Source organism: Centroberyx gerrardi, chromosome 15 (assembly GCF_048128805.1).
Source record: "Centroberyx gerrardi isolate f3 chromosome 15, fCenGer3.hap1.cur.20231027, whole genome shotgun sequence".
NCBI classification, from domain to species: Eukaryota; Metazoa; Chordata; class Actinopteri; order Beryciformes; family Berycidae; genus Centroberyx; species Centroberyx gerrardi.
Window position 1 is genome coordinate 11,158,811 of NC_136011.1, and position 24,718 is coordinate 11,183,528.

The 24,718-nt window shown below is 44.3% G+C and overlaps 1 protein-coding gene across 2 annotated transcripts in view; it reads left to right on the forward strand.

The window, feature by feature from the left end:
• The first annotated feature begins 2,812 nt into the window (after positions 1-2,812).
• The window catches only part of mcu (mitochondrial calcium uniporter), a 54,868-nt gene continuing 32,962 nt past the window's right edge, over positions 2,813-24,718 (forward strand). Inside the window, exon 1 of one of the 2 annotated variants that reach the window (XM_071897957.2) lies at positions 2,813-2,941. In XM_071897957.2, coding sequence (XP_071754058.1) covers positions 2,825-2,941 — 117 coding nt within the window. In that variant the 5' untranslated portion in view covers positions 2,813-2,824. The remainder of the gene's footprint in view (positions 2,942-24,718) is intronic. The other variant, XM_071897958.2, reaches the window with a different exon arrangement.

The window sequence follows — 24,718 nt, forward strand, 5'->3', positions numbered from 1 at the left end:
TAGTGTGTAGTGTAATGACTAGATAAAATACCCCAAAAGTGTATATAACTCATCAAACTCACACACAGACAATGGGGTCTGTTACTAAGCAAACAAGTGTTGTCAAGCTGTCTTTTTATAGCTCTCTCAGGTCACATAGTTAACCATGTGACCTGAGCGTGCTCAGATTATGTCGTAAACAACACGCAACACACAGACAAACCATGCAACATCTCACCTAACTTTAATCACTTGATGAAACCTAATACCTCAAGTTATTTTTTCACTCCACTGCAGCTGCTGTTGTTTACACTGCTGACACAACCATGTGCAAATGCATACTGTTGTGGCACAGTTACGGCCGTACAGTAAAGGTTGATGTGAGACCGTGCTCGAGTCTCCTAGGCGCCACAGCGGGATTCACTCTGTGAATCAATGCAGCCTGGAGGCCTTGAGCAGGTCCTTGTCCACGACGAGAATTTGCATTTAAATTGCATCGCCCACACAGTGTGCTGCACTGCACCTGAGGAAGCACATGAAGGTGACAAGAGTTCAGCAGCATGAAATACTAAGATGCCTTTCATTACTGTATTTCTATACCATGCACAAGGCAGGGAGAATCAACAACAAAAACAACCAAAATTGTATTTTCTTTTATCTTATTTCTTATTAGCTAACATGGAGGCCATGCAAAATTAGAGAGTGTGAGAAGTGTTTTATCTTCCTTCTCCCCTTGACCAGTACAGGTGTGGCAGCCATTATCATGTGGCATGCTTGGCCAAAGGTAAAGGAGAACAGGTTACATTCCGCTGGGGGGAGTCTCCACAATAATCATTAACGAAAAGACCCATTATCTCTCCCATTACCTGCATTCATATAGCAGTTGAGTGATTTTAATAAAGAACAGGCCTCACACTTGACTACTGCTTGGTCATTTTCTGTCCTTCTGGGACGACAACTTTGAAAGGCTTTAAAATACTTGTACATTTCAGGAAGTCGCCCACAGCTTTTCAAAGTCCCTGTAGATCAATGAAATTAGATTTGTTCCTGTGTGGCATAGTTACAAGAGTGACTGGAGGACAAACTAATAATAGATACAGTTATAACATAGTAGAATGGATGGCATGGCCAGTGACAGCAACTCTGCCAAGATGTAGCCTAATACAGAGACATTCAGACAAGATCCATTGTGTCTGTCAGTTTATAGGCTCCTGGAAATCTTTGATGTGAAAATTGGCTCTACGCTAAGTGCCAAGCTGTGATGTAGTGATGGTTGAGGCGGTGGGTACATGCTGCTAAAGTAAGGAGGGAAAACTGTCCAATATAATACCAATGATAACTTGTTTAAGTTATGCAATAACTTAACAAAATGCCCTGAAAAAAAGGCGGGCAGTAGGATAGACCTTTGACTGCAACATTATGTCAAGGAATAATTTGGTCATTTGGACAACATTATCCTTGTTACTGAGCTTACATTTTTTTTTTTTTACTTTATAGTTTGCCATAATGGACTCCGATAGGACTTCTGGATCCCTGACAAAGTGAAGGATTTGGGGGCCTCTTCTGAATTTGGGGTTACAGACCACCCAAATGACATTAGTCACATAGTTACACATAGTCTGGTCACATAGTTAACCATTTAACTATCTGTGTCTTGAAAGGGCCACCTGGTCATCTCTCCACATTTCCCTGGAGCTCTATCAAACCATCTGTAATGAGAAATCACTATAATATTCCTATAGGGACTTACAGTGTGTCTATCATACTCAATGAGTTTATAGTGACATTATAGTGGTATTTTTAATCTCTTATGGTATCGCTATAATATTCCTATAAGGACTAAAGTGTGTCTGTTCTACTCAATAGTGAGTTTATAGTAATTTTTGTACTTTATGGTATTTTATTTCCAATGGAAGGGGTATTCAATAGACACACATTATGTCACTGACCCCCTTTGATAAGATTTTGTCATGACCCTCTATATGGGAAGATTTTAGTTTGAAATTGTATAACTGTCTAAACTCTATGTGGAGAGATAATAGTGGTGAAAGTGAATCATATGATTTGAATAGTCATCTCACATGGATGCATTTGGAATAATTTCTAGTGAACAGAATCATAGTGACATTTTGGAGGGATGGGTTGATGGGTCCTGTGGGGAGGGGGGAGTGGGGACTTGAGTGTATGTTTATGAGTATGTAGGTGTATGTGGTTTTTGTGTTTTTGTTTTCTTGTGTTTGTGTGTAAAAAAAAGCATATGGCCAATAAAAATTTGATCACAAAAAAAAAGAATCATAGAGACATTAAATAATTCCTCCTTTTGCTGGAACCCCCTCAAAGCCCCCACTTTGAGAACCACTGTCCTATGGTATTCCTATAATATTCTTATAAGGACTTACTGTGTGCCTCAGGTAGGCTACTTCATATTGAGGGAATAGTGACCTTATTGTACTTTACATGTTTTAATCTCCTGGTATTGATCCTATAATAATCTCATAGGCACCTTTGCTGTCACCTTTGCATAGCATCTAACATGCATCATAGGATTAGGCTACTGTAGTTCTTATAGTTTTCGTAAGGGATAGTCCGCTCATTAGTGGAGTGACTGATGTTTGTTTGCCATGCACGTCCTGATATTGCGACAAATGAAATGCAACCTGTGCATATGGTTTTTTGGAATTGGCAAGCATTTTAAGAGTCTTATTATTGCATAGTGGTGCAACACTGGGCATGTGTATGAAGCCATAGTCCAGCCCCGCAACCCGCCCACCACCCTCCCTCTTCCCTTCGGTGTGTCTCGGTCCGCCCGCAGCAGTCTCCTTCCCGGCGAGGTTTCACTACAGAGATGGCTGCGAAAGTGTGCAGATCAGTACTCCTGTTGTCCCGGAGCAGCGGAGCGGCGGCCAGCAGCCTCCCCGCACTTGTTGTCTCTTCACAGCGACATCATCAGCACATAAGACCGGTGAGTCCCAGGACGTCGGTGCGCACAGGGGGAGGTGTAGGACCGGGCAGGCTGGACGGGCAAGAAAGCGGCGGCGGCGGCGGCGGTGGGGCTGCTCCGCTCTGCTGGGCTGGCTAAGGAAGTAAAGCTAACTAGCCTCAAGATTTTCGGTTCTTGTCTTGTCTTCAGATTGCGGGAGATGATATACAGGACTAGTCATTCCGTGTTTTACAACCAGGGTTTGGGTTATTTGAATCCACAGTGGTATGTAAGCCTTTGACAGTAGCAATGCAGTTTTTTAGGAGTGCTTGCTGGAAGCCCCACAACATCCCGCTGGCGCTGCCCCGCCGTTTACTGTAACTAGCCTTCAGACACCCAGCTTTCACATAATGCCTCATCTCTCCTGTTCTCTCCTGTGCCCTTCAACTTTACAGTCACGGTTCTTTCAACCAGGGCTATTTTGACTTCTGCTATTTGCGAATTTTGTACGCGATCACCTTGGAGATGTTAATAGGATTCAGTGTCTCAAGAATAGCTGCATTAGACACTGGGGCTGGTTTGATTACCGACGGCCGGGGATGGATGTCTTATCTTTATTGCCTACTGTTGCCATGATAATGTTCGGTGTCAGCAGCTTTTGGCTGCAGATTTTAGTTGGCTTAGTTGACAGTGTGTGACCGATGGTTCCCCTCATCTCTCAAGCTTCCTCATGGTGTGTGAACCGCAGTGTGTGTGTGGTGGTGCAGCAGAAACTCTGTGGCTTGTGAGCACAGAATAATGAATGTCTCCCTATAGCTAGAACTAGGAACTACAGTCACTTTGTGTGTGTGTGTGTGTGTGTGTGTGTGTGTGTGTGCATGAATAAAGATTGACTGTGTGTGTGTGCATGAATAAAGAGTGACTGTATATCTTACACACACACACACACACACACACACACACACACACACACACACACACACACTTCACAGGAACATGGAACCCCACACTTGGGATGATGTCAGACTCTCCAGCCAGCCTGCTATTTCTCCCCTCCCTGCGGGTGTTTCCCCATTCAGTTGGGAGATCCTGGGTTTTCCTGCAAGCTGAAGCAGGTCCTACTGTAGCAATAGGTGCAGCTTCACAGACGCTCACATTTGCTTGCACTGCCTCCACAGTAGCAGGAAGGTAATTGTGTTTGCGAAGCTGTCGATTGTTCACTACAGTGCAATAATTATACATCCTCTCTCTGCCTCGCCGACCCGCTCCCTCGGCTAAAACTCTGAGCCCTTTTCAGCGACCGCCTGATGAGGGAGGAGGAGGCACAGGATGAATACGAAAGAATGAGGAAGTGAAGCGGTTGCAGCCCAGGCCGGCCCCTACTTCACTGTGGAGAGGAATGATAGCGTTGCTGTGATTTGGGGGTTCTTTTCTTCTTGACACCCCTCTCTCGCTCCCTTTCTCTCTTCCTCTTTCACTTTTTTCTTTTCTCTTTCTCTTCCCTCTCCCTTGTACATACACACACACTCGCCACCGCCAGAGGCTTTGTGAAATGAAATGAGGCCCGCCTTCCAGTGTAACAGGGTGACTGTGAGGCTGGCCTGCAGGTTAAGTAGCTGTCAGAAGAGACTTGCTTGGTCCACATCTCGGCACCGGCCCCTGGCACTGACCCCCCGCTGTGAACTATTACAACGGAGCGCATTCACCCCGTGACGCGGTACTAATATTCTCCTCTCCTCTAAAACAAGTAGGCCTATTTAAACTCTAAGTGATTTAACGGGGTGACTCGCCGCTCGCTGTGTCTCGGCAGAGTTGGCCCTAATAAGTTTCCCTTTTTATTTCAGCCCACTCAGGTTGTATTTTTGTTTGCCTGTCATATTGTGTCTTTGTCCAGTGAAGCGTGGCTGCCGCAGCTCCTAACACGGGCCTGTCAGTCTGTGACAGCCAAGACACTGTGTGTTCAGTTGTGAGTCCTTCACTGCAGTATATGGGAACTCTCTCTTTATGGATTCATGTCTATAAAGCCGCATCGGGACTCGTGCTTATGAGTCTCCGTTGAGCCTGTAGTGTTGGTTAGCCGTTCCTCAGAAGACAGAAATATCCTGTCGGAGCCCAATTGGAGGCAGTTAGCAGGATAACCCTCTTGACTGCTGCTTCGATAACCCGAGCGCAGTCATGATGGGTCAACTCCCTATAGGGATGCAGAGCAGACTGTGGACTCTAGAGGCACACACTTAACCTGCACCGGATCACTATTGACTCAGCTGTCCTATAAAAGGCTCCCGTCTTGAATTGTGACAGGGGAGTAGAGTCATTGCGAATAAACAGCCCTTGTAAAAAGGGTTGTAAATCACAGGGTGAAAGTTGGCTTTTCTATGGTATGAGCAAATTGAATCCATTTTTTTTTTTTATACGCCACACCTGACATCTAGGGTTTGATGGTGAACACTGAAGTAAAATGATTGCTGGATTTGGGGGAATGTTCCATAAACTGAGATCACATCACGTTTCCTTTATTTATTTATTTATTTGCATTTAAGCTGGCACATTCATTAAAATTGAGCAGTCGGTGGTCGCAGTTGTTGGGGGCCAGGGGGTTGAGACACACTGCTGACTTTTAATCCAATTAGGGTAGGAGTAAACTAATTTAGCCCTGCTGCCTGGACTCGGTGCTTGAAGTTATCCGGATTAGTGTGATAAGAGAGTGACTGTCGGTTTGTGGCTGTTGTCCCCTGCAAAGGTGATAAGATGGGAGAATGATTGATGAACCTGTCTACAGAGGCAGCCTGATTAATTTTATACTGCACTTTATGGCCAAACTGGTTTTTGACTCCACTTGTGATCTCATGGGGGCTGTTGGATTTTAAATGGTCCTGATTTACATGTGTGATTGAGAGGGCTTATTGTATCAAGGACAAAACATTTTGACATTACATGATGAATGGAATGTCATTTAGACTGGTCCAGGCTAATTACTGATTCAAGCCTTTTACATAGAGTCTGATGATTGACAGCTGCATGGACCTGTCTATGGCGACATGGTAGATAATTGATGGCATTTCACTGGTTTGGACAGATAGGCTGTTTGTTTATGGCATTATATTTTTATGACGAGAACCAGTGTACCTTTTCTCAGATTTAATTTTACCAAGTCTGGCACCTCTGCTGGGAATGAATCTCAGTAATCTCTGGTCAATTCGGCCCCGCTGTTCCATCTTTCTCATTGATATAGGATTACAGTCAGTATGCAGAGGCAGTGCTTAGGAGCATGAATTGCAATTTAGAGGGTTTTTCTTCAGTGGGTGAGAAAATTGATCTGAGGTTTCCAAGGGAATTTCATAGCCCCAGGCTAGGCTACATGAGGTGAAGTGATATGATAGAATTTCAGTCAGTCAAGGTATGGTTACAGGAAATGATTGATTAGTTGACAGGATATTCCATCCACTCTATGGACCATGCCATGTCCCTACTACTGGTCTTTACATGCTTACATTTTAAACACTGGCATATCACCAGGTCTTGGTAACAAAAGGTGACATCTATTGGCATCATGCCAATTTTTATCAATTTTAAAACATCAAAGGATAGAGAGATAGTTTCAAAAATCTTCACACGCTGGATCTTTTCCAATGGGATCTCAGGTTTTCTTCTAGCATATGAACATTTTTACTGAGCAAATCAAATTAGTAGGATCTGATTCTGTTAAGAAAAGCAGATGGCACATACAAGTATTTGTCTCTTGCATTGTGAAATGTGTGATTATTTATTTATTATATATAACAAAGGAATAGAAAAAAAGTATCATAATAGAAGTGGTATTGGTATTCAGAAATCTCCAGAGATACCAATCCCTGATTAGCACAGTGGTGTGACTAAGCCTAGTTCTAGACAAACATCATTTTCAAAAGAGATCCATTCAAAAAAACAGCATGTAACTAGGCTTGAACTGCGGTGGTAAAGCCAACTTCATATCTAGCTTCACTAGCTATTTGAACAACTGAGTAGTTCAGTCCACTACTGACTACCCAGTGTTCAGTGTTCCCATTAGTTTTAGACAGTGGGCTGTAGAGCGATGGACAGGAAATACAGGAGAGACTGGCCATGCAGTTACAACCAATCTTGTATTCCCAGGCAAGCATGTTAGTCCTCTCTGCTTCAGTGGCAACTCATCCTAGGGCCTATTTCTAGAAACCGAATGACTGTCTTTTCTTTGATGTGTTTGCTCTGCTGGAGTGCTTCAGTGCCCGGTACACTCTGGAATTTGTCACAGGGTGTGACCCTAACCATACAGTACATTTGTATTGGAAATGGCTGTCCATGTTGCTATAGCATTATATCCATTGTTATTGCTGGTTGTGTAAACAGCAGCATTTCCCCCCGATACCACTGTTCCCTTTTTTTTGTTTTCCTTTTTTAGGGTCAGGGTAAAAGGCAGATTTGTAGTGCAAAGCGTTCTAGCAAATTTATCCCCTTGATCATCAAATGAGCATCAGAAATCTGGAAAATTAACATCACACTGTGTTTTAAGTGCACTGACTCATGCTATTGCAGTCTGATGTTGTGCATGCTGCCATTCCTAACCCCCATAAAACAAGGGAGGGGCAGCATTATGAGGAAAAACAGGTGCTTGCAACACTGGAATGTGGAGCAGAACTGACAAGTTTTCCAGAGAATAGAATGTCTTAAGTGTATTGAGCATATTGTGTTGAACAATTTTGAACACCCTACTTTTTGCACGTTGACCCCGATGTCCTCATTAAACCAACTTTAGCCAGTAATTAGTGGTTCAGAAACCTAGCTGGACTTGGTGAGATTGGGCAGCTGATGCCAGTGCTTTCTGAAGAGCCATCTGTGCCTCGTTAGACAGGCCTGACTGACATGAAACTCTGTTAGAAAACGGACAGAAAACCACTCCAATATTTAGATGCCTAGTTCTCAAAGAGGTCAATGAATGCGTGCAGTTTTGAAAGTTGTAAAGATCACCTCTCTTACTGTGGCCTATGCTAAGTAATATTTGTGGTTGTCATGTAAATATTGGCTGCTAAGTGGTTTGTGCTGCAAGTGTGCATCTCAATTGCATGACCATGTGTGGCTAAATACTTAAGAACACAAACTCTTCCTCTACACTTAATTTGTTGGCTATTGTATAGTGATGCCTATACGACTACATCTCATGGACTTCTTTGACAGTTTTTTGGTACTTTTATTGTATTCAAATTTAAGCCTGATCAAAATTGCAAGTAGACCTGTTATGCAACCACATACAAAGCAGCTTCTACTGCAGGCGTTTCTACACGCGCCCCATGAACAGCTGTGAAGTTTTTCAGTCTATCACTGCATACCATCAGTTTGCTAGACATTTTGAGCCAATTCAATCCCTTCATGGCCATGTGCTTTTGCACATTGGCTCATTGTTTCTTCTCCTTATTAGTGTCTGCTATTTCTCCAACCATATGCCAGTGCGTGTCCCGTCTCCCCTGTGTCTTCCTCTCCCCATTCCCCTGCACCCTCTCAGTCCATCACATTACGCCACCCGCTCAGAGCACGGCACCCTTTCTCACGCTTACCAGCTGTTTGCTCTTTAGGCAGAAGAACTGTCCTAGAAGGTGAATAGGTTGGCGTTCAGCGTAAGACACTTGCTGGAGCAAGTGTTCTGTATTTAGCATGCATGGCTGCTGCTGATATACGCCCCGTTCTGTTTCCTTGGTTTGTGCATACGGTTATTATCTTAATGCTTCTCTGCTGCTCCTAAACTTAGCACACTGAGCGGCTGCGATGACAGTGTAGCCACATGCTTCTGTAGTGTTCATTATTAAGAAGCTGTATCGTTGTAATGGATGAGACTATTGTGATGGACAAAGTCCTCATTAGTACACTGGAAGGGATTTCACCCTTGAAGTGCTAAATGACTGGTGAACCTCTGCTGTTGGCATAGACTAATTAGCTGCTTTCCATGTTGCTGTGTGGCCCAGTGTGTCTCCAGTCAACTCTGAAAAGGACATTAAACTAGGCCAACGTGTGTAATGTGATGATGGATGGAGGCGATGCTTGGTTACCCCCTCTCATCTCTGGGACGTCTGGCTGGAAGTGTCCTTTGCCAGGGGGCGGGGGGGCAGGTGAGGCTGCTGCTAGAAGCCTGAAGGTCATCAGCAGCTCAGCCTTTCATGGTATTAGATATGGAATTGAGCTCATTATTGTGACAGCAAAACAAATCTCTGGCAGCGCAGGGTCCAAATCTGCAGTGTAAATTAGGCTAGGCAGATTTGCTTTACATGAAGGTCAGCCATGCCCAAATGTGTTAAAGAGTGTGTGACAGTTATGTGAAAGTATTTCCAGATTGAGGTGTACTATTGTCATTTTGTGCGTGCCCAGACCAGTTTCTTTGGTCCACACCTTAACCAGTGTGGCAGTGTTAACATGCACACCAGTACACTCTACTGACAAAGCATGCAACATCTAAACAGCTTAATCTAATTCTGATCCGATGATTAAGGTCATATTCATATAGGAGTATTAATGAGATATGTAGAGTAATACGATAATAGTTGTATTACTGTATGGTTGTTCACACCAACATAAAAGTTAGAGTTACCATCTTAATTTACATACAGCATTGGTTATATGTGAGCAGCAGAAATATAATGAGAACAATATGACTGCAGTTTATGACGAGATGGAAATGACTGACACTGCCTATAAGTTATGGAGGAGGAAGCACACGCGATATGCAAGATTGTATGTAAACAGGAATATTAACAAAGCCTTTGCTCTCCGTGTATACACAGCTTAATAGAACTATTATCATAATCAAAGTAAGAATGATAATCAGATTATTGTGTGCATGTAAATTTAGTCGGTGTCTAGCTCCCCATATCAGCCCCATGCTTTAGCTGTACTCTGCAAACCCATTCTGCCTACTGTTCCTACCGTGCCCCCACTCATCTTCATTGCTCTGCTTTATTAAATTGAAAACAATAAGGTATATCAAATCTGACAGATTAAATTCAAGTGAGTTTGTCATTTTAAGCACCCCAGAAAATCCATAAATTTCAATTGTGCAATGAAAAGCAGAAAAACAAACACAGCAGATAACAGCAAGGGGGAATCATCATTGTAAAACAGACAGCAGGAGAAATTAAACTGGTTGAGAAGAGCTTAGTTGTCAGCAGTGAGGCTGCTCTTATTTGGAATCAGTTCCTAGTATGAATGAGAGTCCCGTCTTAATGTTGAAGTTATGGCAGGAAAGTTGTTCAGAGGGATGTTGGATTCTGTGATGTTAGGATTCCCTCGGCCTCAGGCTCACCTCTTCCTTTGAAGAGGAGCGGGGTGAGCGGAGCTGCTACTCATTACAGCTTTCCCTCCTCACACATCTCAATGCCAGCAGAACTGAGAAGATTATTGCATGGGTCTAACTACAGCACACCCATGGCTTCAAATTTGGGGTTTTATTCAGAATGTATTACCCTGTTGTACGCAAAATTAGCAACTCCACTGTTAAAATGCTCAACCAGAGTGTTAAACTAACTTTTTCGCCTAGTAGCACAGCTGCTGTGCCAACTCCATAATAGTTGGAAGCATCATCAAAAATTGAGCTGCACCCTCCAAAATTTAATGAGCAGCAACTCTTTTTCAGAAACATACGACTAAAAGGGATTTATCGTATGTGACTAAAGTAGTAAAGCAGTTGCACTTTAGAGCCCTGACAACTGATTTGAGTGCTAATTACTCTGTAAGTTATGCTATTTTTTAACAAGGCTCTTTGAAATGCTGTTGGGGGAGTAGGTAATGCATTACCAGGCCTTCAAAGCCACAGTCAAATTAGGCTACAATTTAACCAGATGTAACACTTATCCTAGACGTTGAAGGTGAAAGGTGACAAAGTAAAAAAAAAACATATGAAGGCCAATTTTTATTGAACTTTCACTACTTGAGAGAGACTACAGCAAACTTAACCAAGGCTAGCACTTTAATCACCCCCCCCCCCCCCCCCCCCCCACCCTCACCCCCACCCCTCCAGCCCCCCACCCCTGCACCCCACCCCTCCCACAACCTTCTGTCAGTGCTGGATCGATGCACAGGGTTAATGGCAGGAGGGCTTGACATTTTCAAGTTCGTTACACCTGTTTTGTCCTGGTGATTTGAGAAGACGGGCCCGTGTCACCTCTGATAAAGCCAGCAGATCGCTGTGATGTGGAGGACTGATTAGGCTGCGATGCTGGGTGCAACTCTGCATGTGTTTCAAACGCGAGAAACACACTGGTGTAAGGTTACCGGGGAGATGAGGGCTTTGCTGGTCATGGTTAAACAGGATGTATGGGGAGCTGTGACATCACTCTTGTGTTGAGGTCATTGTGGCCGGTGGGAGTGCGTGTCGACTTGGGAGGATTTATCTCTCCACGGTGGCTTAGTGTAGCGCGGTGCCAAGCAGGCTGCTGTTTGTTGTTTCTTTTTAGCATCCGCTCGCATTGCTCCTTTTTACTCTGGGTGGCTGACATACATTAGTTACAGCCTTCACAATAGAGCTTATTTATACTTGGATATATATACTAGTGGAAGCTGTGTGCCAAGAGCTGATCAAAGCAGCGTGTGGTGCACAGAGATGTGACGCGTGCCTCCTTAAAGGGCAATTCAGCCGAAACTGAGGTTTTAATCACAAATTTTCATGATCAAGGAAAATCTGATGACATCAGCGAATCACATTTCTTGAGATAGATTAGAGAAAATTACATGGACAGTCCTTTTTCCACTCTTATATCAAGAATCTGGAATTGATTTATTATTAAAATGTTTGATAAAGATGTAACAACATGATTGTGTATAGATTTTTTTCAACCATTCTTGGAAATGCAATTGAATGATGTTGTGGGTTTGCGTTCCCTTGATCTTGAAAACTTGTGACTTAATACTCAACAGAAAAGGAAATTTAGAAAACGAAAATTTAGCAAGGTTTAGGAAAACTTCTGCTTTTTAGGTGGAGTTCCTATTTAAAATGTGTGACAACTCCAGGCAGCGGCTCAGCAGACACACAGAAAAAAAAAGTGGTTGTTCAGTGGCTGCAACAGGTGGTCTGAAAGGTCATGACAGAGAAAAGCCAAGTTGTGTTCCTGGACAGATGCACCAGTATGAAACGAGCTCAGCTGTCCTCTCCCATGTTTTTTCTCCTCTCTAGGAGGTCCAATTTATGCTGACGCTCAAAAGTCTAAACTACATGATTTCATTTTACCTAGATGAAACCCATATCTGTTACACAGACTGTCCTCTTCTTGTCTCGCCTCTCTTCGCCTCCCATTTCCAGTCTGCTCTCCACCTGAAATAAGCTGTCAGTGTTTTCTGAGTGATGGGTGTGACAACCTCTGCAAACAACCACAAGTTAAGAAGCGAGTCTTAACTGAGATTGATCCGACTCTGAGCACCTCTTGGGAGTGCGGGAGTCCCGGAGAGCAACATTTTCTGTTCAGCCTGGCGCCTGCTCTGTTTGCACTGTAATTACCCAGACCCTAGCAGTGCCATGCCAGACACATACACACAGGGGACTCACCATGGAGAAAACAAACAAGGACGCACACCTGAGGCCAGCGTCCGATTGTAAGCCCTCAAGTCTCATTGCCTTATTTGCAATGATTACCTGGACCAGACAGACGAGCCACACCGGCTCACTGCAGGCTCATGTAACCTCACTTTTGTGTTGTGTGTGTGTGTGCGCCTTGGTGTGTGTATTTGACTGAGCCTTTCAGATGATGTTTTGCTGCTCTGCTAGGCCCCACCCTCACAGTTTTCATGTTGATAAGGAGCCTGTCTCCTCTGACTACTCTGACTACTGCTGGTTTTAAATGAAGCAGGGGGTCTGAGCTATGAGCCTCGTCTCTTTTAATTAACTCCTATATCAGCGCAACTGGATCAATGAGTAGAGACACACGTGGCATAAGCACCGTGCATGGCTGTTCCACAGAGCTGTGCTGAGGCTGTGTGTGCATGAGAAGAAGAGAGGGGAGGGGAGGGGAGGTCAGATAGGTGGTAAAGTGAGGGGGGGGGGTTAAGGCTCTCTTTCGCTGCCTCAGCACTTTGGAGCCCCATTCAAACCAGCCCCGTGTCATCCATCTAAAGTCATTTTAATGGTTTTCTATATTCCTGTGTGCACTAGAGGGTTTGACCAGATAATCCTATTAGGAGGGTATGCATTGGGAAATATGGCCAGATTATCATATCACAATAGTTTTCTTATATTTGACTGTATAGCTATGTTTTTTTTTTTAACAATATATTTTTTGAAATTTTCCATAATTGAAAACACAGACATCACATCACATAGCCACATACATCCTTACACTGTATAGCTGTATTTAATGTTATTTGGCTTTTCCACTACACTTCAAGTTGTGTGATGTCTTCCTGTGCCTTTTTTGTCACAAAACTTTTGTAAAATGATCTACTCTCATCCAATTTTCATAACATACTTGCCATAATATGACTGCAAATTAAAAATATTATTGGTTTAAACAAAACAATATATTTGACAAGTCTGTGTGAATCCATCGTGGCCTTTTCCAAAATACTGTACCCTGCCCAGCCTCATACTACGGTGTAATATCCCCAGCTATGTGAAAGTCAGCGAGGACTAAAGGGGGAATGATGTGTGAGAGATACAATCGTGTCTATGCTCAAAGGCACCTCTGGGAAGCATGGCAGCTAAGCAAATTGCTTATGTAAATAGCCCCGCTGCTGTAATCCATTGTTGATGAGGTCTCTGACGCTACGGCCAGGCGCAGAAGATTCCCAAATTCTTTTGTTCTTTGGATTAAAAGAGCACTTGACTCTTGACTCCCAGCGACATCAGAGCATTAATTTAAGAACTAGTATTTAACAGCAGCAACGGCACAATGGGTATGGCAGCGTTTGAATAAAAGGATGGGGACTTGCGGTCTCGTTAGTGGTCATCAAGAGCGAGGGTGTTTGTTAATGAAAGCCGACAGCTGTAATTGTTGTTCTCAGTCACTGAGTCGACGCCATGCTGTTTGTGGGAGCCTATCTTTATGGTGCGACTGCCGTTTGGTATTAAGCATGACATTCATGTAGGCTAATGCTAATTAGTGCCCTCAATGCCAGAGAAGCACGATTAGGGAGGGCTTTTCCCTTGAGCTCTGACAGCATTTTCAGACTCTGGCTGTTGCTTCAAAGGCACCGGGGTGGAGGTCATTTTTTGTTGCTCACTTAACATGCTGAGGCTGTGCTGGGTGTGTGCTATAGGTATACTGGCCGAGCCCTCTGTTTGCATCTGTTGGTGTTGATGTGAAAGAAGGATGTGTGAGAGAGAGAGAGAGAGAGAAAGAGAGAGGGAGGGAGTAGGGGTTAAAGAAAACAGAAAAGTATCACTATCACTGTAGGCTGCTAGGTGGGTATACTGTGATTCATTCATCTTTGTGTGTGTGTGCGCGCGCATGCATCTACACACCTCCCTCCCCTCCCATGACAGAGATGGAGAGAGGAGCTGCTATCCCAGGAAAGGCCTGTGGTTTTCTCATCCTCATTCCACGCACGGCGGATATGAAGCAGCGCACCGCAGAGTCCCGCAACCTTCTGCCAGAGAAGGTTACCCATGACCCCTCTCATGCTGTCTCATTCCTTCACACTGCCGGCCGCATGCAGATGTGTTAATGCACACACCCTGCAGGCCTGGCGTCAACTTGACATCACACAAACACACAGCCTCGTCTCTTTAATGAAGTGATAGCTTGTGCACAGCCTTTGATTTCAAATGAGGCTGTGAGAGAAAGAGAGAGAGAGAGAGAGAGAGAGAGAGAGAGAGAGAGAAAAGACAGATTGAGATACTAGACATTTCCATTCTCACTACAGTGCTAGTCATCCTTTGCCAGCTAGCTAGTGCTCCACCATTCTATAAATAGGATGGAAGAGATGTTAGTGGAGAAGAGAGTTTGTGGGAACATGCATTTCCATGGAGACGAGTGAGTGTGAGTGTTCATTGGGCTTTGGCTGTGTGATCAGAGAGCCATTCTGGGCCAGTTTAGGTGAAAGTATGGTAATGGTTTGGTGGTATACTGTGCAGTTACGTGCCAAATCTAGTCGTGTGGGGAATGTGGCCACGGCAGTCTAGGAAAGGCAAATGGGAACATGCTCAGTACTGTCTGTTGGCTGCAGCTGTCTGAGCTGTCCCAGTCCTGTGAGATTTGACTAAATACAGCAGCAGCACCATTTCCATTTTTCTCGGAAAACAACACAAAGAAGCCGACCGCAAACCTTTCTGTTCCTGAAGCTTACATCACCCCTCAGCCTAATACCACACACACACACACACACACACAAACAAGGCACATGCAGCGCTGCCCCTTCATGCATGCAAAATATATTGTGTGGACACAGACACATAGATTTGAATCTTATTTTCATAGAACAATCTCAGAGTTAAGAGTTAAGAGCATCTGAGGCTGTTGCAGAGAATTGGGAACTCATGACCTACTAGCAGCCTGCATAGGCAGTCTGTGAGTGCCTAAGTGTAGTTGTTCTCTATTAAATTGGTGGTTCATAAATGGTCTGGAGTTGGGGGTGACCCGGTGGCTCACCGAGTAGAGCGCGTACCATAAGGCTCAGTTCTTCCCGCAGTGACCCGGGTTCGAATCAAGCCCGCGGTCATTTGCTGCATGTCCTCCCCTCTCTCTCCCATACCTTCCTGTCTCTCTTGTCTCACTATCTCTCTGTCAATATAGCATGGCAAAATGCCAAAAATAAAAAAAAATCTAAATTGGTCTTGAGTTATTTAGTGGTCACATGTCCGGCTTGCAGCAGCTTTTAATTATTTGAATGCTTCAGTTTCAGCTGTTGCCCTCTTTTGCTAATGTGGCTAACAGAGTATAACTGTTGTCTCGGGGTATTGATGTGAGACTGGGTGGGGTTGTCCACCGTTCCAGTGGCGTCAGAATGAAAAGAGAGCTGTGTTTCCACTGTGACAGAGCCGAGGCCCCTCCCCACCTATGGAATAACTCTGTGCTGCTGCACTACTTACTGGCTCTGTTATTTGTGAGTTTTCTGTGCTGTTTTGTCTGCTGTGTAGCCTGTCTGCAGCAGAGCTCTATGACTCCTCTCTTACACGCAGAGAGAACACGTAATTATCTAGTTGTCAGAACAGGGTTACAGAGTTATCGTTCCATACAACCCCAGTATGGAGATCAACAGCCTGTCAGTCAGCCAGCCAGTGAACACATACCCAGCCTGGCTGTTGTTTTCCCAGGGAAAAGAGCTAGGTAGTGAAGAGGCAGGTTTAAGAGCTGAGCATCAGAGCAGATCAGTGATGTACCTCCATCTGAGCGTTCAACTGGCGCCGCCACAGCCTCAACCCACACCAGTCCTACCAGGGGAACCCCAGGGAAATCCCTGCCTGGCCCAGACCCTATTGAACTGGATGGGAAAGGTGAAGGGATGGAGGGAGAAGAAAGGAGGGAGATAGAGGGATGCAGAGGGAGAGAAAGTGTAGGAGCAGAAGGGAAAATTGGGTAAAGCTCCTTCACTTTGTTTTGACAGAAAAAAGCAGTGCGAACGACTTCCACCTCCAAAGCCAATTCCACTGCTTGTCTTTGTTTTGTCAGCCTGAGGCAGCCTTTCTGATGTTAATGCGGTGTCACTGGCAGAATCTTTTGAGTTGTTTTCTGACTCCAGGTAAATTACGTCGACGTGAGGAAGAAGTGAGCAAGTCTCCTCACGAGAAATCAAGGCTATGAAGTCTATGTGTGTGTGTGACAGGAGATCAGTCTAGGTGAGAACGAGATAGTAAATTGGTGAATGTTCAGGTTCTCTGACCTTTTTGTAGTCTCCAGGAGCTGGCCCGGTGCTGCTGTTGCCTGGGTAACGCTGTACACGCAGAAAATGTCTTTTTTCCAATAGAGAATTGAAGGTTATCCATCTCATGGTCTCCTCTTCTCTCCTGCCTACGCACACATCACTTCTCTGTTCTTGACATCATTTCTGCCAAAGGGACACAACATTTCTCTGTGCAGGAGAAGGCATGCTCCAAGACTCGGCTATTGGACTACTGCACCCTTCACTTCCCTCCATTGAAGCATCTCTTTGGAATAAATATAACGCTACAACGCACAGGCAGTGGTCGTGCTCTTTGCACTCCAGTCTTGAATTATTGAATTACCCATGAGGCTTTGCTTCATATTTATACTCCCTTGGATGCAAAATGGAATGTAAAACACGATCACATGTAATTTGAAGATAAGTTGCTCTATTTTATCATTGCCATTCACTTAAACCCACAAAGAGAAATGCATTAAGTAACTGCTGCACAAGTCTGATTGTGTTTCTATAGCTCTCTTACTCTCTTGTCACCTTGTGTCACCTACTCTCGGTTTATTGCTAGTTTTTAAGGTCAAATGCCATATTGTAGAAAATCTGTACAGTGTAACATGAATTTCTAGTGTGGCCTTCCTACAGTTGAGCCAAGTTCGTCTATGTGTGATTGAGAGGGGGCGAGGCTCAGCAGACCCTTTTCCCTCACCTTGCCTCATGCAAACATAGCGGCCTTCATTGCTCAGAACAATGGCTACTGTGTTTACCAGATTCTGCTTGGGCCAATGCCATGGGGCCGTGTTTGTAAAGGGGAATGAACAGGACAGGATGGGACAGAGTAGGAGAGAGGGACAGACAGAGAATGGGCTTTCCAGTGGTGCAGTGGAAGTTGAGTATTCCTGTAGGCTGATAGGTGGGTATAGTAGAGGTATAGAGGTGGGTATTCTCTACATACATCTCTGTGTATGCCCTCTACCAGGGATGCAGTGGAGGGTGAACACACCTAAACTTCTTTTTAGGTTGACTTGAATCTTTGACGTAAATTGATAGTATACATTAGGAGTGCACCGTTGATTAGCCACCCATCATGATCGGCATGATTGGCCGATAAACATGCTCGATCCAAAAAAAAAAAAAAAAAAAAATCAATTGCCAGATCAGGAAAGTGGTCGAGCATATGCCATAAAAAGTTTGATTTGCCAATTTGCGGCAGTCACCAGATCGTTTGTAGCCTACGCCTGCCGTCCATCTGGCATTGACAGTTCATTTCTGACATGCATTCTGAATTTCACAGCCTATGATCAGAGATTAGAACCAGTTTAATATATTGGACAGAATGCAACGCCAATGCTGCCGCAATGAAAAAGTTTTCATGTGCTTTCTTTACACATGGATAGGCCAGCTATTCATACAGCCATAAGAGCAATCTGTTAAAGTGCTATATTTGAATATTGCTATTTATGCTTGCTGTGCACTTTTACATGATGTACCGTTGTTAGTAGCAAGGCTGGGTAAAATGTGCAATCACTGCCCTCAATCACACTACTGTACATCTGCTTTGCCCTCATCACAGAGTGGCAGAGCAGTCCAGCGTGGCCACTAGGCTACATCAACGAGGCGGCTCCCAGCTTCTTGGCAGGTACACAGAAGCTTGTCTGAGAGGACTTGGCCGACCCTGTCCTGAGCAGGACATCATCAGTTTCACCAGAGAATCTCTAGCACCAGCAGTTACAATGACAGGCCCATAAAATTTTGATTGATGTGGTTGAGTAGAATTACAGTACAGGCTCAATATGTAGTGAAAGATGAGCTGCGATGTTATGATGCCAGTCTCCAGACACTTTGTCAGGAGGATATGTCGAGTAGGACTAATGGAGAAAGGGTCTGGACAGATGACTGCATAGCTTGAGCGAGACTCCTAACTGCATAGATTCTGTTGTTCTCCACTGGCGTAGGAACAAAGACACAGCCTTGTTTTTACAAACTCCTGCAGAGACACAGTGTGCAGACATTGTGCTGTCACCCTATCCCCTCATGCGGCAGCTTGCTGTTGTAAGCAGCTAGGTCCCACACCCAGACACACATGGAAATGTGTACACATGGAAATGCATGCAAAAAGCTGCACACCCCTTTCTGCTGGCTGTGTACAATTTGGCCTAGTCAATTTTGAGGACTTGCCAATACTAACTGCCAACAATATTTTATTTATACAATATTTGGCCGTGTTAGTACTTTACATTTTATAGCGAATGGTGCAAACACTAAATGTTGGTAATGACTGTTATATTTTAAAGACAAACCAAATGTAATCTATTCTGATCTATTGTAATACAACTATGCTTTTCAAATAGCATTGTGCTAGTAGGTGGACTGGGTTTTTGCTATTTGTGGCAATCATCACTGATACTAAAAATGACTTTGGTGGTACACCACTAATATGCATACACAGACAAACAAACAGACACACACACACACACTCACTCACACACACACACACACACACACACAGACACACACTCAGACAGAATTTTCTCCTGCACAGTCCTCCCATTGCCTCTCCTCTCTGATGCTTGCTCACTCTCTCTTTCTCTCATGTGCTTCCTCCCCCTCACGCCCACGCTTCTGCTCTCTGTACTGCTGATCATCAGCTTTATCTCCATGGCTAGGCGGATGTATGTGTGTCTTTTGTATGAGAGAAAGCAAACACCACACCACTTCCCACAGAACATTTTGGTTCCCCTTCTAATATCCACTGGCTCTAGCCTTGTAACCACAGTCCCCCCCACTATCTACCTCTTCCTCCTTTATCTCTTTGTATTCATCCATTTCTTATTCATTCATTGTTTACAGCATCCTACAGTCTCTTCTTCGGTAGGTAGTTGGAACATCAAGGTCTTTGAAAGGCTGATAAACTCAGCAGTGTTTATCCTGACATTTCCAGGGCATCCCGGCTTTACATTGCAAGTTTATCTAATATTACCAGGGGCGTTACAGTGTTGCTCTTTCCGACCTTCTAAGTTTTATTTGGGTAAACACCTGGGGCAATAAATCAGAAAAATATTTTATGGTAGGACATTTTTGTAGTATCAGCCTCAGCGCAGCTAGAGTCTTCCCATTCCTTCCTATTGTCTCTCCTGTTTCCTTTCTCTTCCTGTTCTGCAGCCCTTAGTCCTCCAGACACCTGGGGATCAGGCTGCTTTGTTGCTGTATTCCATTATGAATGAAGGCAGTTTTCAGCCCACCCATTCATCTCTGCTGCAGTAGGAGACGCTAGCTGTCAGCCTCGCACTCTGCACACTCCGCCTTCATGACCCTGTTTGTGTATATATGTGTGTGTGTGTGTGTGTCCCACGTGTGTGTGTGTGTGTGTGTGTGCATGCTTGGTTCCCATGTGATAAACAGAGAAGAGGGAGACGTACCGGTGCAGCTCTCTCCCATTCTCTCTGGTTGACATTAGTTGGCAGGAGCCCTACAGTGTGACTCACTATAAGTAATTTCTTTGTCATGCAGCAAAACCCACACACCTGTGCATGCACACACACACATGCACAACCATCCGCATGTCCTTGGCAGAAGGTCAGGACTGGGAATGTGGAGAAATGTGACAATATCTGCGATGTTTGTCCTTCAGATCCCATGGGCTTAGCTTGGGCAGCGTATCCCTTTGTCTCCCTGAGAGCCTGTCACTGTGTTTCTGCCTGTCAGCGGGGAACATCCAGGGAACCCCTGTACTCCCACGACACCTCCTTGGCCAGAAAAGACCTTCATCGTCCAGCGGTCACTCAGCCTCTCTGAAACCCACTCCCCGCCAGCCCCCCTTCACCCCGCATGTGCAGGCACCGGGTAACAGGGTCTGCTTAATGTGGTGGAAATTTCATTTAACTCTCCTCTCCCCTCTCCTATCTCGCTGTCTTCATCTCTCCTCTCTGTGGCCGGTGATTGCCTGCAGCTTCCCTACTTTCGCCTCCTCTTACCCTCCCTTCTTCCCCCGCCATCTCCCTCGGGCCGACTGCCTTTCTCCGACTGGTGAGGAAGACGCGGAGAGAGTGAACGAGCAAGATAGGGGAGGAAGGACTGAGAGGAGAAAACAAGTGAATGGGGAGAGATGACTGGATCGGAATTTGAATGACTTTTAATCGCCAAGTGCAATAAATGTCCGGCGTTGGGGACACTGGTGCAGAGACATACTGAGAACTTGGGAGTTTAACACATGCCACAAGGACAACAGGACTCCACTTACAGTGCAAAAAGAGAGTGCAAGGCATGCGATAGACAGTAGACTATACATGTCACTCTACATTTATATGCTCCACATGCAATATTAAGTAGCTATGTGCATTTGAGCATGTATGAAGGACAAGACGAGGGAATGTAGGCGATGTTGGCAGGCATGAATCTATACTAGCCCCTCGCTGTGTAGGCTGGTTTCCATTTACCATCTGAAGTAGTGGTTTGCTCCCCTAAATCACTTAACTAGGGAGGGGGGGGCTGACTGAGGGACGAACAACCAATAAGTTTCCCGTTGATTTGTCTGCAATTATCCCTCAGCTGTATCCCCACCTGCTAGGCTGGTGTGATCTGCTGCTGGATACACAAACACACACACACACACACACACACACACACGCACACACACGCACACACACACACACACACACACACACGCACACACACACGCACACAAGAACACTATATTGACACCTGCCTGAAAACCCTCTGTCATGTTGTTTCTATAGCTGAGCAGCTTGTTACAGCCCTGCAGAGGGTCCATTGGTTATTGCTTTCACTTTTGTTTCACCCCAACAGCAAAGCCAGGTTGGATAATGTGTGATCTATCACCATATACAAGGTGACTTATGTGTTGTGTGTGTAGTTGAAGGTTTTAGGTCCATGGTATAGAGTTAAATTTGAAGCTGTGGTCCAGGCAATTATCCATGGATAATTGCCAGCTTACCCCTGGGCTGATTGAACCTATGGGGGGTCATGAGTTTTACACTGCTGAGCAAGCGTTCATGACGCTCCCTTGGCTTTTAAACGTAACAGGGCTACAAGCTCCATCGGGATTCACTTAGCTACTACTGTGGTCTCTTGAATCATCCGTGGGTATTATTTTTAGTCATGCGTTTTGCTCATCCGGTCATTTTTAGATGTAGGTAGTGTATGTGTAGTACAGTTAAAATCACAATTCAATATTATAGTGGACCCGATTGTCCTTAGTCCTGCTGTGTTTTTCATTGATCTCAAAGCAAAGGATTACTCAAGACAAAGGATATCACACTGCATGGGTGCTTTCCACGTTTCATTGTATTCATTGCACACTACACACAATAGCTTGACTTAACCAGGTCCCGGTTAAATCAATACTTTCTCTCCCCTCCCCTTCCCTCCCCTTTCACGCTATAAGCCTTGAGTCAAGGCTTTGATTTGCTAGAATTTCACTAGACGAGAATTTCACAAGACAAGACGAGACACATCAACTGTTGCCATCTAGATATGATTCTGACAGTTGGAAATTGTTGAGTCTAACAGGTCTTGGATAGATTATCTCTGAAAACGCACAGTCTGATGCCGCCTTCATATAGCATACAGCCCTATTCGATTAAACGATCATATACTGAGGCCCACTTAACTTACCATCTGTGACATTTGTGATTAACCATTAGCCAATCTCAGCTGTGAGATGTCTTGTACAAGGAGACATTTGAGTCTTCTGGCTCCTCGCTGATGAGGGGTTTCCAGTAATGAGGGCTGGTGAAGATCGTGTCAGTCCATGCGTGGGGAATGTGCAGAGGCGGCAGAGAGCTAAAGCCTGGCCCTGTTGCTGTCTGTTGCTGTCTGTTGCTATCTGTTGCTGTGGATCAGGTAGTGCTCAGGTGTCAAACACAGCAGTCTGACAACGTGAAGACTGCTGGCCGAGCAGCACCCAACACCTAGCTTTGACGTGTGTGTGATTAGTTGAGATTGCTTCCCAAGCTGTTAGGTCACTAACACACTGCCAGTCAATCAGTAAACCAATATGTGACGGCCAGCGGTGGCTTATTTTCGCACTGTGATGAGTACTTTGAAGCATGTTTCTGCTTAAGTTTTAAATGTGACTCTATTGATGCTGCCCATCTCAAGCATATTATCATATGTTAGCTGCACTGAAGCAATGTGTGAATGTGTTAAGGTACTTTGATCGAAAGTACCTTTTACCATGAGTGCATACATTTTTAGCATGGGTAGCCCCATTGGGAATTGAACCCCTAACCCAATGTTAGTAACATGTTCTGCCCATTGAGCTATACAGAACCTATCAGGATTTTTTCCCCCTTTTGTTCCACCTCAGCTATGGGTTTCTGAAGCAGAAAGTAAGTCTGTCTGCTCACCTGTGTGTGGCTCTTGCTTTTGCCTCTGAAGCAAAGCAGAGTGATGTCAGAAGGGACTTGGCCATCTGGGGCCTTTTGTCAGGGGAAAAAGTGGTGTGTGTGTGTGTGTGTTTAGTGTGTGTTTAGTGTGTGATCCTAGTTGGCTTGTGGTCGGTATCTTGTAAGGGCAGCTGATGTCCTCTGTGGCAATCTAATCAACAGAAATAGACGGGGCCTCCCCTCAGTGGGCCGCAGGCTGCTGGTACAGATAGGTCACAGCAACTGCTCTCAAAAACACACCTCATATCCACAGCAGCATACAGTAGTATCAGTTCAGAATAACATGTAGTCACACTTCATATACTAATGCACGAGTCATTAACTTGTAAAACATTGTTGTGTTAATGGTGTTAGATTATCACAATTCCTGTTCTTGGAATATATCCAGTCGCTTGACGTAGCCATTTTAATTGCTTGTCTTTTATAACCAACTATGGCAGCCAGTGGTGTTGTGGGAAATGAAAAGATGGGTAAACTGTGACCTACAGTTAATGATGATCATAAGGCAAACAAACCACCAATTTAAACAAAAATCAATTATATTTTCAGAAAAGCATGTTTTTTTTCTTTAAAAGCCCCTATCCCCTATCAGTTTGATACTACTTGCTATGATACTCTGAATTTAGTTTACTAAACTAAGCTGACTGGTGTGAGTTTGGGTGGCTTTACCCTCCACTGCATCCCTGATGGTTGTGTAATAGACATCTTTATCCTAGCTAGTTTTGTCCAGTAAGGCTGGTAAGGATGGGCAATTAATATTATCATCGAATCATGTTATGATGAAATAATGATACACAGTTATTGTGATACATAATTCTGTTGTCTAAATTAATGATAAAAAGTAAGTAAGTTGTAAGTAAGTAAATTGAGATCTGGAACAAATTAGGGAGGCTTATTCCACCGCTTATTTTTTACCATGCAGGTCAGTGTGATGAACATCAATTTGAATATTTAACATGCGATTTTGCATATGTTAGCAGATATCATTATATATTGATATCAAAATAATTTATCATTATTATTGTAATATTCATTTTGTCCATGTTGTCCAGCCCTACTTTTAAGTTGGTTATTTGTCAATAAGTGAAACTGTACCCTTTTTCAAAATGGGATTATTGACCCATACATGCACATTATTCTGTTACTGGATTGCTACAGTTAGAATTCACTGGCAGAATGAAAATGAGTCAGTTTGGTAGCTTGGCAGAGAGAAATAGCTTCAGTAAATATCACACATCACAATATCAACAATTTGACAAATGCTGTTCCTCCTCCACAGTAGCAGAGATGTGACTGGAGGAGACAATCTTGGCAGTTCATGGACACCTTTTCTAGTCACTGGGGTCTGCACATAGACTCTTCCTCTGAGTTGATACCATGTGCCTGACTTGTCACAGATAAGGAAGAAGCAATAATCCTGCTGCAACATGCTACCTTGATACCAAGGTCCATTGCCTATCTTAATGTTGAGGACACTGTTTGACAACTCTTAGAGTGGTATTACACTTTGCTAGAGCTTTTCCATTTTTAGTTCACATTGCTCTGCAGGAGTTTGTGAGTGGTCAACCATTGAAATTGGCTGCCTGGGGAGCAACAGGCAGCACCACTTTCT